Source organism: Squalius cephalus (genome assembly GCF_949319135.1).
Source record: "Squalius cephalus genome assembly, chromosome: 21".
NCBI classification, from domain to species: domain Eukaryota; kingdom Metazoa; phylum Chordata; class Actinopteri; order Cypriniformes; family Leuciscidae; genus Squalius; species Squalius cephalus.
This window is the reverse complement of record NC_137142.1, coordinates 14,876,652-14,895,554: the sequence shown is the minus strand read 5'-3', so window position 1 is coordinate 14,895,554 and position 18,903 is coordinate 14,876,652. Positions and strand designations below refer to the sequence as shown.

Here is an 18,903-nt window from a genome sequence, read left to right as displayed (position 1 = left end):
TGTTGAGAGAATAATGTTAGAAATCAAACTACCCTTTCATCGCATTGCAATAGTTTTACTTTGTTCCCTGTATTTATAAGCACAGTATACCGCAGCGGCGGAGTGATATTAAGTTACCTAGGCAACCGAGACTACTACTAGCTAGCTAGACATCCCGACTATAGTGCGCTTCTGTTCTGTGTTTACTTTTTGGCGCAGTACTAACCTGAGCAAAGTAAAATTCCGCCGCTGCTGAGAAACTAGTTCCTGTAAATGTAATGCGATCATTGAGATGCAAGAGTAGTTTGATTTCTAACATTATTCTCTCTACAGACATTTACATCGATAGTCTGGCATTATAATTTATTTGCTTTTGGTGTACTGTGGAGTGGGTAAAACTGTTTTAATGGCAGGCTAGCAGTTACCGTTGACTCGCGCTAGCCTAGCACCGGCGAACTATGCAACTGGGAGGACTGGGTGAAAATGTTTGAAAACTGTCTTCACTGATAAATAACACCCAGGCTAACTTGGAAATGAGGTCCGATGTCCAAAATCCTGAACCACCCCTTTAAGAGTACAAAAGCCCTCTTATATGTCAAAAGATCAAGGCAAATTTGATTTCTCATGTCATGAGCCCATTTAATTTCTCATTCTGTACTATTTGAACCAGGTATTTCTAAAGGATTATATGCACCATTTTTTACAGTATCTCACAACATCATTTAAAGTCTTATTGGACATGTATGTGCCAATGTCAAAATAATGATTTATTCTGTGGAATATTGAGAACAAAGAAAGCAGACATTCAGAAAAGTGCAGATGGCACATCTGACAATATCTCCATTCCATCAGCCAGAGTATTTCCTCAGACGAGTGACAGAAGGAGAGAAACCTTCTCCAAGCCCTAAGAGATGAGATCGCTGAGTCAAACAAGACAGCAGGAATATCTAGAGACAACTGATACAGGCTGTCGGATTGTTAAGTTAGAAGTGCTTGGCATCTAAACACATCCCCTATGGGAGAAAAGCTGTTCAAGAAACCCATCAAATATACATGTGAAATCAGCACTCTAATGGCCTAGGACTGGACTGCATTGGCTAAAATAGTCTTACAGCTAAAGTTTAAAAAATTATATGCACTAAAATGTTGCTTAAGTGCACTGAGACCACCATTACATCTGGAGAGATTTCATTAAACTACATGCATCCAGCGCTGAGATAAAATGTAATTGAATAAATGAAAGCAAAGCATAAAAACGATGCATACAACATGTAGACACTGTAGTTTTATAAACATGAAACATTTACCAATACCAATACAAAGTGGTTCTACTTTCTGAGAGGACAAGTAATTAATGTCAGGTTAAGTCTAAATAGGGCTGCCAATCATTAAAACATATATTGATTGTTGTATTCCATCTGCAATTGTTTTAAACAATTTGCCCTACTGTATTAACACATGCAGACTTTTGTCTCTATTTTTCATGACTGTGCCATTTTTAAGATGCTCTGTCAAGGTCAAGGAGAAGGCACGATTGTGTATTTGTTTTCAATGCATCGTTTTTTTAAAACAATTAATTGCACTAAATGAACACATTACATTGAAAGAGCTAATTCTAATATTTTATGATCCACTCGCATTATTTAATACAGTAGTTAAGCTAATAGTAAATAATTCCAATTCTATTAACAGCATCTTGACATTTAAGCCTTTTGAATTCTTATGCAAATTACTTCTGCAATATATTCAAGCACGGTCATCTTTACTATATAGAAATCATAATAGTAATAGTGCAAGTTTGTGGCCTAAAATACATTTTCCATTTGAATGGTTATATGTATATATGTTCATTTCATTATATTAATTATTAAATTATGTGCAAGTGGTGACTGGCTCCCTCAATGTTAATTTGCATTATTATTAGGTGATGAAACGAACAAAGACTAATATGTAGCAGTAAGCCACATAAAAAAGCAGCTTTGATGCGACTCCCACAGCATTTACATGTCAAAACTCATGAGTCCTAAGCATGAGATTCACAGAGCCCAGAAAAGAGCCACTGCCATTTATAAATGATAACACATTCAATATTAAAACCTGTAGCTGTGATATACTGCAGGAGCATATAAAATTGGTATATAGGAAACGTGCATTAAATTGACTTCTGAACATATCTTCAAGAAAAGCCAAACACTTCAGAGTGTTTTTTCAACTATGGCACTTTAATTTCCCAGAGGTTGATTTTGATTAAAACAGATATTCTATTTTTTTTTTTATGAAAGTCAAATGAAAAACTTTTGGAAACTTTTTTGCTAGTTTTGCTTCTTTGGCGAGAGATTATAATAATCCATATATAAATTCTTCTGATCAAAGTCACAGTAGTGTGAAAATCCAAAATCGCTGTAGGAAATGGTACATGAATAAATGTGCTGTAATATGAAAGAACTTTGTGTTCCATTAAATCCAAACTGTTAGAGTAGTAAAATGCAGATTAGCTAATAAAGAATAATTTCTTGTACAAATAATTTCTTGACGGCGTACTGCAAAAAAAAAAAAAAATAAAAAAAAATAATTAAATATAAAATAAAATGTTCCTTACATATTTAGTAAAAAAAAAGGTTCAATATCTTCACAGAATGATCTTTTGCAGTGTAAAAATAAATGAAACCATTCTCACCTCACTGTAATTGGCACCAAGCTATCGTTCTTGATACTGAGATGAGCAGCTGTGGTCAAAACATGAGCACCACTGCAGCCCAGCCTGGCCACTGGTCTTTCATTCTGGAGAAACACATGGAGGAAACGGTCTCCGAAATTTTGCTCCCGGGCTGAAAGGGAAAAAGGAATATAAAGAGATTAGAAAGCTTTCACTCAGAACTTATCATAATGAAATTTAGCGATGACCTGTTTTAATTTGGGGCTACAAACCATGTTTAAGTCATACAAAATCTCTGACCTTCTGTAAAGTCACTCAAATGCTAGTTCAGTAGTCGATTGCCGAGTTCACGCGCGTGATCATAGGTAACTAAACCTATGCGCGTGAACTCGACAATCGACTACTTTGGACTTCGACCGAAAACAGGATGTAAATACAGGTATGTGCGCTGGCTGAATAAACATCATTTTTATCCACTTCTTTCACATCTACTGCAGTCAGATTCACTCGTGTTCACTCTGAAGGAATCACTCACATGACTTGTGCACTTGTAATGACACATCAAGGATGTTAAGAGGCTAAAAGCAGGTTTAAATATTGCCCCATTGAAGTCAACAGGGTGCAAATTTTAAAAAGAGGATAACACGGTGTTGGCAACACCGATTTTTGTCGTTGTTCTCTGTACTGACAGCACTCCAAATTTACAAAAAAATGAGCTCAATGTTAAAATTGACCGGAGTTCTCCTTTAACATTAGTTAATGCATCAACTAACATGAACTAACAATGAGCAATACATACAGTATTTATTAACTTGATGTTAATACAAATTCAGCTGTTCATTGTTTATTCATTTTAATTCACAGAACATTAAACTAATGTTAATAATTACAACATTTGACTTAAATAATGCATTAGTAAATATTGAAATGAACATTAACTAAGAGTAATGAATGCTGTAGAAGTATTGTTAACTCTTAGTTTATGTTAACAAAAGTACTTAACTAACTAATGAAACCTTATTGTAAAGTGTATCAGTATCGCACTTGCATTCATGCTCTTGGTCTGACCATTTAGATTTTTTCTTTTATGATTTATGCATTAACGTTCAACATTTTAATTTCCTTGTTCATTATTTGCAAACCTGCCACATCTGCCAACAATAAGTGGTAAATATAAGTACACAGATTAAGTACATAAGCATATCAAGGTTTACAGCGTACAGAAGCACAAGGTAACACAACTAAATCAATAAGCGCCTATTTTATTCCCATCTGGGCATGAGTAGTCACAACAATATTGTCAAGCTTCCTGCTTGCTGTGGCATATCTGGCAACAACCCCAGTGATTGCAGATGCACTTGACACTTACTGCATCAACTCCAGTTGTATTTCTTCCTCTTTTTTATGTAAAGGGGATGGGGGGGGGGGCGGTGTAAGGAAATGACAAATTACTCCTTATTGTCCCAATGGCCCTGTTACCCTGTACTGGGTCTAACGGAGCATGCATCCTCTTGTCAGTACCTGTCACCTATTATATTCGCTCTGCCTCTCGTCTGCTGATGACTGAAGCCCAGCGGGAGTCTGACGTGGTCCTCGTGGGACGGTTTTGTTTGGAAGGGAGGGAACAGATGAGATGCAGGTGTAACTCCTAACATTTTTCTGCATTCTGATACATGTCTACTGATTAGCTTCCTTTGATATCTAGAGTTTTTTTCATGTCTTAAGTTTAAACTGGGGTGCACACCTACACATCTGAGTGTTACAATCCAAGAGCGGAAAAACACTCGGACACGGGGTTCATTTAGTGATAGGTATATAAAAACACTGAATTGAATTTAATCATTACATTACAGATTAGATACCAGTGGTGCTCCTTTTTCTTTAAGTTTCATAGAGAGACATTGCGGTCCAAAACACTGAGACCACATTTTAATACAATAGGATTTATTTATTTTTTTGGAAAAAGTGTTAGTTTATAGGCCACTAATCAAAAATTAATTTGTGACATTGTAATATCTAATCTAATCTAATCTAATCTAATCTAATCTAATATAGTATAATATAATATAATATAATAGTCACGTTATGTGTTAGTTTGTTCACATTTAGAGTTTGTCGTTAGTCATGTCAGCTGTGTCTCGTTTCTTTGATCACTCCCTGTGTATTTAAACCCGTGTTTGGTTCAGTTCAGTTGTCAGTTCTACGTCGTTTTATGTTGGTTGTTCTCCCAGTTCCTGAGATTCTGTTTTGTGAAGTTTTGAGTTTATATGACAATAATATACCACACTAAATTATTTGGATAAAAGTCATCAAAAGTTCACTCACAAAAGAACAATAGATATGTAACTAATTACATTTGAAAACGCACAAAAAGTTACGAAAAATATTCTGTAAATATTCAAGTAATAATGTGAAATTAAACATGCATTTTTCTAATGTAATATTAAAATTAGAAAAATGGAAAATACAAGCGTTTTTACTAGTTGTCTATGACTTTAGGACCACACTGTATGAATTGGAATTATCTGGATAAGATTGACATTGATCAAAAGTCCACTCACCACTGAAAAATAAACAAGTTGCTAATCACATTCACGCCAGGTTGGGAGATCATTCTAATTAAATCAGTCAGTTTCCCTTCTCTAAAATTGATAAATCTGTCAGAACGAGAGAGAGCTGACCCAAATGCTTGCTCCCTGTCTTATTTTACATGGCTAATCTATAAAAGGAATTTCATGAAGATTCTGACAGGTTGAGACATGAGATAAACACTGTCATATTGGCCGTGTCAGGTGAGCTGCATATGCAAGACTAATCTGACAGGGTGGAAGTAAAATGAATTTTCTAACTTGACATCAAGAGCAATCTCATTCAAAGATGACAGTTTCATCCAGCTCTGCCTTTAGTGCCAACAATTTATAGACATGACTCATCTCCCTATCAGCTTATTTAAATGTCAGGTGATTGCCAAGACCGCTGCTACTGATGTAATATGGGCTGCTTTTTAGTCATTTGAAATAAGCTTGGAACTTTTGAACAATGACGACTGCAAAAGTGACAGTAAAATAATATGATTGATGAAGCACTTCACACTGAATGATAATATTTCAAACCTGTATCGAATCATTATGAGCACAATGTTCAGCAGAACCACAAAAAAGGGCCCAGCCACAATTTGTGACATCACACAGTCCTGCTTAGACAAATCAGACACAATTATTTGTTATATTTAACCTCAACCAACAAGATATGTATGTGTATTGATGTATTATTTTAATATTGATGTATTATTTTAATTTAATACTGTGAAGCTGCTTTGATACAATCTGTATTGTGAAAAGTGCTATATAAATAAACTTGACTTGACTTGACTTGACGTGTATGATTATTACTGTCTTGTATTGTATTATTTTTGTGTGTATTACATGCTTTATGATAGAACCAACAGTTAATAACCTCACATACCCCATGTTTGATATCTACGAATTTGTATTTTGATGAGCTAAATTATTGTGTATATTATATGTATGTTGATACCTATGCAACATATTAGTATTACAAGTATCTAATAGTTTCTACATCAACACCAATCCAGCTACACATGCAAATAAGTCAGCTTCCAAACAAAGGATCTTTTCCCTCTGGAAAATTGCACCTTTTCTATTGGTCAATCCAAACTCCAAGAGGCGTGGCCTCTGTGAAACTTAAAAGCCAACTTCACAGTGACCTCCTTTCTCTTCCCTCTTCTCCTGGTTGTTGTGCGTGTGGGACCGGAAACCCAACTTCCTCGACCATAACAGAGTCAAACTTACTGCGCAAGTTTGTCATCATTTCTTTATTCAACGCAGAAGAAATCGATTGCAACTTCAACACCACCGACGCACAGAACCATCAAAAACTTCTTCAGAAACTTAACAGACTGTTTAAACTGCAACGGCAATGAAAGTATCGTACATTTAATGAGGTGCTTTGAAATAAGAAGCTGATGGTTCTTTTCATGTGGTTAAATGACGCCATAGCTTCATTTCCTGTTCCCGGTTTAATCCACTTTCAACTTTCCATTTCCTATGAACATGTGCTTTGTGTGTATGTGGTTGTTTAGATTAGTTATGTGTTTGTGATTTAGTTAATAAAACTGTGTGGACAAGACCCCTGATTCTGATTGTGCTTTCAGAATAATGTCACTTAAACGATTCCTGATCTTGCTACATGCTAAAAAATAATTAATTTACTGTGGCCATGAAAAATACCCTTTCTTAGAATTAATAAATAATCAATACTGAGTGTTTGCTGGACAAACTGATTAATTGATTGTGATATTAATTTAGCTACATCAAGTTAATCAGATTAACTGATCCAAATATTTATACTTAATTATAACAAGTTAAGATTAATTATTAATATTTCCCATTTTCACCTAGTTTGCAAAACCGTTGTCATTTTGTGCAAATTAGTCCATGGGCCCTATTTTAACGATCTGAAATGCAAGTATCAAGCGCGAAACGCAAGTAACTTTGTGGGCGGTTCTTGGGCGCTGTTGCTATTATACCTGCGGGATAAATTACTCTTGCGCCCGACGCAAATCTAAAATGGGTTGGTCTCAAGTAGCTTCATTATTCATAGGTGTGGTTTGGGCGTAACGTGAAATAAACCAATCAGAGCGACATCTCACATTCCCTTTAAGAGCAGGCGCGCTTGTTCCATGGCGGATTGCTATTATAACGGCGGATTTGCCAGGCGCACGCCAGGAGCGGTTCACAGCCGAGGAGACCGACGTTCTCGTCAGGGCCGTAAAACACAGAGAGGTGACATCGGGATGGGAGAAACCCACCCAAATTAGTTTCGGTTAAACAGGCGTATGATAATTTGGGTAAATGTGTAAGCTAGATTTATGCCTATTTTTTCACATCTTCATGGACACAACAATGATTTCCCTCGTGTGTTAATATTTTTTCTTGTAATAATGTATGTTTTCTAAAAATGAGAACTGCTGCATATGTGTGTGTAGATGAGATAAGCAAAGTGCATGCGCGTTGTGCACACGCTACATTGATTATGGCCAAGCATGCGCCCTTAAAATAGCATATGAATAAAATGCGCAACGCGCCACTGACTTTAGACTAGGTTTTTCCTGTTCAGTGGCGGAATTGTTTTCTAAACCTGCAAAATAGCATGAGGGAACGTTTGTGCCGGAACACGCCTCCTCTTTGCGCTGAACCGCCACCGGGAGCGCAAGTTCATTTCCTAATTTACCGACATGCGTCTGTGGAGGGAAAAGTCCGCCGTGCGCGGGTGCAAAATAGGAATGATACATGCGTCGGTGTACAAAGTCAATTGCGCTGGGTGCAAGATAGGGCCCCATATCTCAAACTCTTTTCTCTTTATTTTGCCTTTTCAGGTGCTCCGCTAAAATATTTTCTGTTTGATTTTTGACATCTAGAAAGAGTACATTTGGTGTCATCAAGTATGATCAGATCGTCCACGGTCCGCTCAGAAAACTAGAAAGTTGTTTCTCCATCTGACAAGCTCTAATCTGATTGGCTTACTCTATCTGACTTCCCGAAGTAAGGGCACACATGAATTTGAATCAATTAGTCTAAAACCAAATTTGTGTTTACAAGGTACCGGACTGAGAGTGAGCGTGTTGGACATGGTGAATATTTATAGCCTGTTATAACATCAATAAGTTGATTGAAAAAAACTGAACTCTCGTGTACAACAGAGATTTGTCAGCAAGGCAGCGTTTCATAGAACAAAACAGACCATTTATAATATATTCTTGTTTTCCAATAATGATACTACTTAAGATTTTAATACATTATAATTCATGTAAATCGAATTCACTCAATTACAGGTAAAATCCCCAAATACTCATTCATTTGGAGTTCGGCCCAGCCAAGGGACCATATTTGTTTAGGACAAAGTAATTGAAGAGCATCATCCAGCAGGGTTTGCCAATTAGCTAATAGGATCAGCCATCATAACTTTAAATTCAGCCCACAGCACATATACTGGTGTGATTGATTTCACCTAGAGACATTTGCTATGTCATTAACATGTCCTGAGAGAGGACTTCATTACTGGATAAAGAGGTACAGTCGACTGTCCGGCGTTTTAATTTAGCACTGAGGCTTACCAGTTATATTCACAGTCTCATAACTCAGTGTGTGTAATCCGCAGCGAGGGAGGCTGGGAAGCCAATTATTCATTAACACACACTGATAGAGTGCGAGTTATCGAGTCAAACTTTCCGCATCGTTTGAAGGTGATTGCTATTCAATAGACACATCAGGGAAAATATATCATGAATGTGATGTCAAAATTAATTACTTACCTCTCAAATCAAACTGACATTATTATTGTAACATACGCTATGTGTATTTATATACAGCTGTTCACCCTGATCTTTGAGCAAGCAACGAGCAGGTAGCCATAGAGACATGTCATTTACCACCAATATGTCACTGGTTTAGAATTAGCGCAGATAATGAAGTCTGTGTAGAAATGATTAAAGACCTAGCAAGGTTTCCATGGTAAATTGTTTTAGATACATTTCTGCAAGAAAATGAAAAAGAAAGCCTAAAAGAATGGACTCATCTCATCTGCAGGAAAGTAAAGGTGGTTTAGAAAAGCATTTTGCAAACTCCTTTCAAATCACAAATGCTTACCTATAAGGCACGCATCACTTCACATTAGCACATTTAGCTATTAAAAGACCCCATAATAGAAAGGTACAGGGACAACGTATTTTTACTTCTAGTGAGTAGATGAGTTTACCTGTTCAGCTGATGACATTTAATGCCCCCGACAACCTCTGTAGTCCCATTTAGCTAATCCCCTTTTACAAGAAAAGTAAAAGCTTTGAAAAAAAATAAAAATAAATAAATCACAAGATAATTACAATATTACTTATGCATTTTATATTGTAGAATAAAACGTGAAAATATCTTGAGCTTGTGTTCACCACATACCTTACACTGTAAAAAAAGTTACTGCCTTAAATTTTTAAGTACAATCAACTTGGATGTTTAAGTTATTTCAACTTAAATTACATTAAACGGACCTAAAAAAAAAAAGAGTTGAATCTTGTATAACTTGAAAAAAAGTTGAAAATTGCTTAACTTATATATGCATATATATATATATATATACTTTTTTTTTTTTACAGTGTATTTCAAGCATTTAACTAAAAACTCATTAAAAAAAAACATTGAGTTCAGGACGATGGAACCGAATGCTATGCTAAACCAAATTTTAAATTACAGCCAAATGCTAAATTACAGGTTTTGGCCTAAAAAAATACGTCATCCCTGAACCATGTGGTTTGATAAGCATTTCTCAAATTGAAACATCTCAAATTGAAACCATTTCCCTTTTAAAAATGGCCAGTAGCTTTTTGACAGTCCAAAAAATTCATTTCAGCATATAGATGAGCTCAAAGCTACTATACCAACTCCAATTTTGATTTCACGGGGTCTTTATGTGCTGTATTCTCCGGTGGCTCTCAGATACTCACTGTAGAGAATAGTACCATGAGGTGTCTTGCTCTTCATTGTAAAAAACACAGTCCTCCTGTCCTCAGAGGAATGACTCGTAAAGTGAGTGTCTGGCTGAAACAGGGACGTCAGAGACGGCAACTCCAAGAAAGAGGTACCATCAAATCGAGGGAAAAAGACTGTTGTATCTGAAAAAAAAGACAAAAAAACCCAAATAATAATAATTTTACTGGTAAAAGGTAAAGTCGACAATTCAAGTAAACATCTATCCACCATTTTGCCATTAACAGTTAGGGATTTTAAATGCCTGTGGTGTGACAAAATACATTTTTAGAAGTAAAAAATATTTCAACAGCTCTCAATTAATATTAGCTCATAAAAGTAAATGCACTCATGTAATGTGACACACACACACACACACACACACACACACACACACACGGTTGTGCTGGGATGATGTCAAAACTCTGAAGGTTAATTCACCACTGGTTCCCTTGATATTTTCCTATGGGGTTTTATAATGGGGTTTTTCAATTTGAGTATAATAAATCCTGTGGTAAACACACACACACACACACACACACACACACACACACACACACACACACACACACAAATTTTGAAGCAGTTATGTTTATTTTTTGAAAACGAGGTTTCTAATAATAAACTAGATAAGACAGTTTGGGGTGTGAGTGTGTGGAATTTACATTATAGAACAAAACGTCAAAGTATCTTCAAGTTCTATTTACTACATACCTTATCTTACTCATAAATTGAAAACTATTATAAAACCTCATAGGAAAATCCGAAGGAAACCAGTGGCGAAGTAATCTTCCAGGTGTTGAAGTCATCCCTGCACCTCTCTCTCGCTCTCTCTCTCTCTCTCTCTATAATATATATTATACTGCATATTCATATTTTATATGTGACCCTGGATCACAAAACCAGTCACAAGTAGCACAGGTATATTTATGGCAATAGCCAACAATACATTGCATGGGTCAAAATTATCGATTTTTCTTTTATGCCAAAAATCATTAGGATATTAAGTAAAGATTATGTTCCATGAAGATATTTAGAACATTTCCTACCGTAAATATATAAAACATTAATTTTTATGAGTGAATGCAGCACAATCGCGAACATAAATGGACAACTTTAAAGGCGATTTTCTCAATGTTTAGATTTTTTTGCACCCTCATATTCCAGATATTCCAAATATTGTCCTATCCTAACACACCACACATCAGTGGAAAGCTTATTTATTCAGCTTTCGTGTGATGTCATGTGATGATACATCTCAATAAAAAAAAAAATGACCCATTACATATGTCCAGGGTAACATATGTCATTAAATTAATGCATTTACTTTTATGACCTTATGTTAACCGAAACACTTATAAATATATATTCAGGGCTGATTTGTATATAAATAATTAATATTGTTGTTTTTTTCTGTGTGAAAAGGGTCTATTGGTTTTAGATGAAGTATAGCATGTCACTCTGACATGTCAACTACCCATTCACATTTTTCAGTCATCTTCAAATACTAAAATGAACAACCTGTAGTTTACTTGACTAACAGCATTATGACTTAAATTTTGACCGCTGACTACTGTAACCTCAAAGCTGAATGCACAGTCAAGAGCAGTAATGTCTGCCAGACTCTGATAAGAGTCTACACGCAAAGGCAGGAGGATCCTGTCAGGACCTGTTCTGGAGCAATGTTATCTCCCAGAGGGTGACAGACGACAGAGGAAGGTGGGTGTTGTCTGCTATGGTCACGACCTCTCTTCAGCGGTAATGATCTGTTAGCTTTTACACAGAAGGCAATGTATGCAGCGCGACACTGTCAAGGCATGTGTGACAAGACTTCAGCGTGGCCCATCAGCGGTGAACGTGTGTCAGGGTGTTGCTCATACATACAGGTCTACATACATCACATTATGGATGATTCAGCAAGATCCAGGATGCAGTTCTCAGGGAGGCCAGAAAAGGCAATTTACTGTACATGACTTCTGCAATGACAAACACAAGGGACCAGTTTTGGTTTTAACACTGGTAGAGACATTTTAAATCTGATATTTTCTCCACGCTGCTGCCTGTCATTTCGGAGAATAGTTCAACATCCCAGTATTAGAGAATGTTAGATGTATAAAACTGAGTAGAAGCATAAAACTAGGGCTGCGGAAGTTTTGAAAACTGAGATTAATGTCACCATTTCCCACAAGTCTTTAAAGAAAGTTTGCACATTTTTACAAAATATTTAATTTACAACTTTATATATTAAAATTGCATTTATATTGTATTTATATTCAAATATTATAAATGTGTAAAATTTAATCTAGAAAATAATTTTTTGACATGGTATCTTTTATCTTATTCATCAACAGAATAAAAATAATTTGTAATTAATATTATGATTTCTGACCAATTTGTTAGAAAGCAGAACTGTAAAAATGCCATATTTATTTATTATTATTGACATATTTGATAAATAGATTTTTGTTGTTGTATTTTTACCCCTCTATTTTGCTTGTTTTTCATTTACAACATTATTTTATTAGTGCATGAAAACATGACAAAACATACAATAGTTTCCATGTATAAAGGTTTTTACATAAGACTTTAAAATATATACATAATAAATATGAGTAAAATAGAATAACAGAATAGAATAAGATAATTTGGGTTACACTTTATCTTAAGGTGTCATTGTTACAGTGTAATTATATATTTAAGTACTGTGTAATATTATTTAACAACATGTACTTAGGATTAGGATTTGGTTGAGAGTTATGTAATTATGGATAATTTACTGTTATTACGATGGTAAGTACATGTAACATGTGTAACAAGGACACTGTGTTACCATAATTTGGAGTTAATTTCACGATTTCCCAGACCCTATACTCTTAAAAACTAGATGTACAAAATATGACCGCCGCTCAGGCCTGCACTGGCTTTCCACAAAAATAAATGACGTGGAGCAATTTGGCTGTATTGCGTGTTTATGTATATACCTAAAAAAAGTAGTAGTATGTGCATGTCTGTCTGTGTGTGTGTGTATGTGTGTGTGTTTGTGTATGTGTATGTGTGTGTCTGTGTGTGTGTGTGTCTGTGCGTGTATGTATGCGTGCGTACATGTGTGTGCACCGTGTGTGTTTGTGTGTGTGTGTCTGTGCATGTGGATTTGTATGTGTGTGTATGTGTGTGTGTCTGTGCGTGTGGATGTCAGTGTGTGTGCATGCTTGCGTTTGTTTGTATTCCTGCATGTGTGTGTGTGACAGTTAGGGTTGCCAACTTCAGAAAAGGAAAATGCGGGACAATCGTGGTTATTTATAGGAAAACGAGAGACACTCAAAATATTTGTACTGTATCACACAGTGTACGTCATTTCAGTGTCTGCAGTTAAGTTTGTGTTTAAAAGGTTATCAGACATAAACACATTTGTATTGCTTAACCTATTTATGTATTTAATTCTAAAAATAATTTTAATGTCATACATGAAAAAAGTCACATTACAAACAAACCATAGTTCAAAATAACAGCATTTATCTATAGAAAGCTTTTTTAACATTATACACTAGGCTTACAGTTCAAAAGTTTGGGCTTAGTAAGATTATTTTTTGGGAAAAAAAATAAAGAAAGTAATTGCCTACTTTTATTCAGCAAGGATGCATTACATTAATCAAAAGTGACAGTTAAGATAATGTTACAAAAGCTTTCTATGTACTTTCTAAAAGCTTTAAAACATTAATAATAATCAGAAATGTTTTTTGAGCATATTATTCCCTCAGGTAGATTACATGTTTTCTTGCGTGGCTGGATGTTAGACTCATGAACAATAATCACGTTGTTTGCATTCGCCAAAATTGATTAGCCGAAATCAAAACGTGGACAGTGAAAGGAAATTACCGTTAGCGCGAGACGAGTCCGGCTTGAAGCGGAAGCGACCAGACGCCAGAGGATGTTCGCAAATCAAACAATGATTTGTCTCAAAACAGTGATTTAAAAAAGCTGTGATTGGATGATGACAGGTGTCGGTGATCATTCTCAAGTGTCGTGGTCAGCACTGCTGCTGTTGCTGTTGTATCAGTCAGTGGTTTATCAGCTTGTCAAAAAACGGGATACGGGAGGTCACGCACGGGACAAATAAATTAGGCCCAAAATACGGGACGTCCCGCCTAATTCGGGACAGTTGGCAACCTTAGTGACAGTATCATCCTAAACCAGCAACCCAACACCACCATCTACAGGCCAAAGAGTGTACAGTCACTAAATGTGCACATAAATGAATTTATTTTATACCCCCCCATGGATGAAATTCTACGAAACTTAGCAGAGGATACCCCCAGAGGATGTCAAGTTAATCATACACATGAAATATGGTGCAGTTCTGAACATCTCAACTGAAGATAGGGGCGATTAAAGCAGAATAATATTGCATTTTCATTTTTTATGGGAGGGGCGCAAATCACAAATGAGTGATTATGGGCTAGGTTGATGTGGGCCCTTAAGACCAACATACCATAAAAATTTCTTCATCCTCGGTGCCAAGGTTCAGGTAGTTATTTAGGAAAAATTGCATTTTTTGGGTTTGGGGGGGCCCAGCGCGGGGCAGGGGGGGGGGGGGGGGAGTGGCCCCCGGGGACCAAACGAAATTTTTCCGTAAAAGTCTAGTGGGGCTACATGCCCACCAAATTTCATGTTCCCCGGTGTTTCGGTGTCCCTGGTATCGTTGACGAAAAATTCAGTAGATGACGAAAAAAAAAAAAAAAAAAACTTTGACAATCCCTATATGACCGCTTTCGCTAGCTACGCTAGCGGCGGTCATAATAAAGGTTCCAACATTTTTTTTTTTTGCAGTGATGCCATAGAAGAACCATTTTAGGTTCCCTAAAGAATCATCAGTGAAATCTTCATTTTTTCTTAGCATGAACATCATTTTAAAAAAATTGAAAGGACATTTTTCCACTATTAATAATTTTATGTGCAATGGAAAGGTTCTATGGATGTTAAAATATCTTTATGGAACCATCAATGCCAATAAAGAACCTTTATTTTTAAGAGTGTAGTTTGCAAACCCCTATTCTGTAATAATTTAAGGATTTTACACAGAAATACTAAATCAAATTATTTTACTTCAATCCCTATATGCAGTCTGGTCTGGTTGTCACTGCAGATGCAGAGATTCAGATAACAATCCATTATGATCAGCGTGATAAAGTGTTTGGGTCTAACATTGTGTCTATCTGCTTGTAACAGATGCTGGATAGGCAATGTCTTAACTGCAAACCATCCATCCTGAAAATAATGACAGTGAGAGACTAAATTTCCTCCCACTCGTCCTATGAATAATAACTCTTTGACGACCCTTCAGACCTTTCAGATCTGCATTTATGTGACAGTGCTGCTGTTGTTAAACCACAGATGCACATTCAAGTCAAAGCCCGAGCTTTCAAACTGTGTCTTACAAACATTTTATATCACACTTGTGTACCAGGATTAATCTTGCCTGTTGCCCCAGAGAATATTACTCTTCTGCTCCCCGCATCAAGCACCAACAGTGACAATAATCGTCGTGCCAAGCGGCAAACTCTCCTCTGTCAAATCCTAGACTTGTTACAGAAACTCTCATTGAAAAACTTTGTCAGCAAGTAAACAGCCCTCGGACTCCAACCCCTACCGGCACCCTTCTGGGCCACCACCAAACAGAGTTTGAGGCTCAGAAAGCGGCCAAGCAAACCGTGCGAGTCCCAGCGCTCCTCAGATTGGACTGCAGTCAGACCGAAGGAGCCTTTCAAAAGGCTTCCCGATTCCTCTAACTCAGCAGAAAATTGTGCACACTCTCAGGGCTCCTGTTTAAGGGGGAGTTTTACGAGGCTGATGAACCGTGAGATAAGCACAGAAACAGTCTTGATGGATAGACGAAGGGAAAGAACAGCAAACGACCGGCTGAAAAGGGTGACGGTGCCTTTTTCCTGGGCATTACAGACAACTTGGATGCAGCAAACAGTAGATATTGCGCTATCAGCGATGAAAAAGACTAACTGATTTACAATGTTTCTTCACATACACTGTAAATAATGATTCTTCAAAGTTGTAAATAAAACAAAGATTATTACTGTACGTTTAAATACTGTTTTAGTCTTTCTACTTCATTTTCTTTTTACATTTAATTCAATGTGTTACTTGCTGTTTCTTTGTAATTTATTGTGAAATTTACATACAATCATTTTTTTAATACAAGCAAAAAAAAGGCAAGCTACAGCTAAAGGTTTTATTTTCCTATGAAAAAAAAAAAAATTCAATTGAAAAACAAATAGCTCACAGGAAAAAGCTAATGTTGAATAAAACTTAATCACTTCTCTACGGAAGATTGTTTCCGCCGAGTTTACATCTCGCAATTCTGACTTTGTATCTCCCAATTGCATGTTATAAAGTCAGAATTGCGTGATAAAGTCACAGTTGTGTGTTATAAAGTCAGAATTGTGAGATACAAAGTCACAGTTGTGTGTTATAAAGTCAGAATTGTGAGATATAAACTCGCAATTGCAAAAAATAAACTCGCAATTCTGAGAAAACTTTTTTACTTTTTTCTCAGAATTGCATGTTTAAATCTCGCAGTTCTGACATTATAACATGCAACTGGGATATATAAAGTCAGAATTGCATGATGTAAAGTCACAATTGCGTGTTATGAAGTCAGAGTTGCGAGTTTATTTCTCGCAATTGTGAGTTTATATCTCGCAATTCTGACTTTATATCACACATTTGCGACTTTATATCACGCAATTCTGACTTCATATCTCGCAATTCTGAGAAATAAAGTCAGAATTGCGATATGTAAACTCTCAATTGTGAGAAAAAAAGTCGCAACTACTTTTAAAATGTTTTATTCTGTGGCGGAAACAAGCTTCCCTCTCTTGTTTTGCATGTGTTCATAATTTCTTTGTATGGCAGCCTTGCCGAAAATTATGTGGCATGTTTCATTGCATTATCACAAATAAAACCATTGACTCCAAGGCAGCACAACCACGCAATATGCTAAATATGCAAAATCTCGAACACATTTTTAATAATATTTGAATAAAGGGTGAAGATGTCAGTTTTCCTAGGCTGGACATCACTTAGCCACTACTGTACATGAATAGGAAACAAAGGACGCATCTGTTGTGCGGTCATCACAAAAAAAAAAAAAAAAAAAAAAAAAAAAACTTTACTTGAACCGAAAAAGCTCGAAGGAATTATTTAATACAGTGTCTGCTTGATTATGTGATATTTCCCATGGGGGGGACTACAAATGAGTCAGCCCTGAATATAGCAACCCGCTTGCTTTGCATAGTGCCCAGAGGGACAAATAACATTTCAGTGGATTACTTAATTATCTGCAAATTAGCACTGTGAGAACAAATGGCGGAGGTGCTGAGAAAAGGGCGTAAGAGCACGGAAGTGCTGAGTGAGTTATTGAGAGAGGTCACCGGTTGCCTTCTTGCTTTTTATAGAACTGTAGACTCCTTGCGGATGGTTCGTTTCATCAATAAATGCCTGAATAAACAAAGCGGTCCCTGCAAAAAAAAATAAAAATAAAAATAAAAAACTGAAAATGAAACGTAAAAAGTGACGGACAGCTGTAAAATACTCTCCGAACTACAGTGTGTACCATGCAGAATGTGCAGCACAGAGCTCTTTCCTCCTTTAGAGACTCGTATGTCAAGATTATGCCCCAAAATAAGTCAGAAAGCAAGCTGAGCAGTTTTATACAGAGGAAACCATCTTGTATATTATACTAATGCCCTGACACCAAACCCTGTCTGTATTATTACTCTTGAGGTATAAGGCACATGTGCATCCGTAGCTCCCAAAGGAGGGCACGATCTGACCAAGCTGTGAAAAATGCTGAGAAGCAAATAAAGTCATTTCATCTTGATGACAACTTGTCATTAGGAACATTGCTGACATCATATTTTTTTGACTATTCACTTGTATACGTGTGAGTATTGTGTTTCGCTTACCATATTCTTGACTATAATGTAGGACTGAGTGTACAGCATATGCATAAACTGGTAACACTTTACAATAATGTTCAGTTTGTTAACATTTAGTTTAACAGTTTATGCATTAGGTTATGGTTCTTTTATTTAATTAAACATTTATTAATCTAGGTTAATGTCAAGTTATATGCTGAATTGTTATTTCATATTTTATCATAATATAATAGTGCCGTTCAAAAATTGGGGTCAGGAATATTTTTTTTTTAAAGAAAGTAATACTTTTATTTAGCATGGATGCATTTAATTGATCAAAAGTAACAAATATACATATAATATTACAAAAGATCACTATTTCAAATAAATGCTGTTCTTATTATTCAAAGAATCCTGAAAAAAAAAAGAAAATCAGTTTTCAACATTGATTTCTGAAGAATCGTATGACATTGAAGACTGGAGTAATGATGCAGAAAATTCAGCTTTCCCACCACAGGAATAAACTACATTTAAAAAAAAAGAAGAAGAGTTATTTGAAATTCTAATAAGATAAATAAAAAATAAATGCTTCTTTCAATAAATTAAACATTGTACATTACAGCAGTGCATAACTACTATTTATGTATTCAACTGTAAAATGTAAAAACAAAAAATGTAAATTAACATTTATAAATGTACTGCTCATTGTTAGTTCATGATACCTAATGCATTAGGTGAAAATATCAGTAAATCAATATTTTTTTCCTTCAGAACTTGATACAATTCAGCAAAGCAAAAAACT

General features: G+C 35.9%; 1 protein-coding gene across 1 annotated transcript in view; it reads right to left on the bottom strand.

Annotated features, from left to right (window-relative positions):
- The window catches only part of eys (eyes shut homolog), a 250,415-nt gene that overhangs the window by 38,661 nt on the left and 192,851 nt on the right, over window positions 1-18,903 (bottom strand). The window contains exons 36-37 of the mRNA XM_079856231.1: window positions 10,152-10,319; window positions 2,657-2,807 (exon numbers count right to left, since the gene is read on the bottom strand). Of these exons, the coding sequence (XP_079712357.1) occupies window positions 2,657-2,807; window positions 10,152-10,319 (319 nt within the window). The remainder of the gene's footprint in view (window positions 1-2,656; window positions 2,808-10,151; window positions 10,320-18,903) is intronic.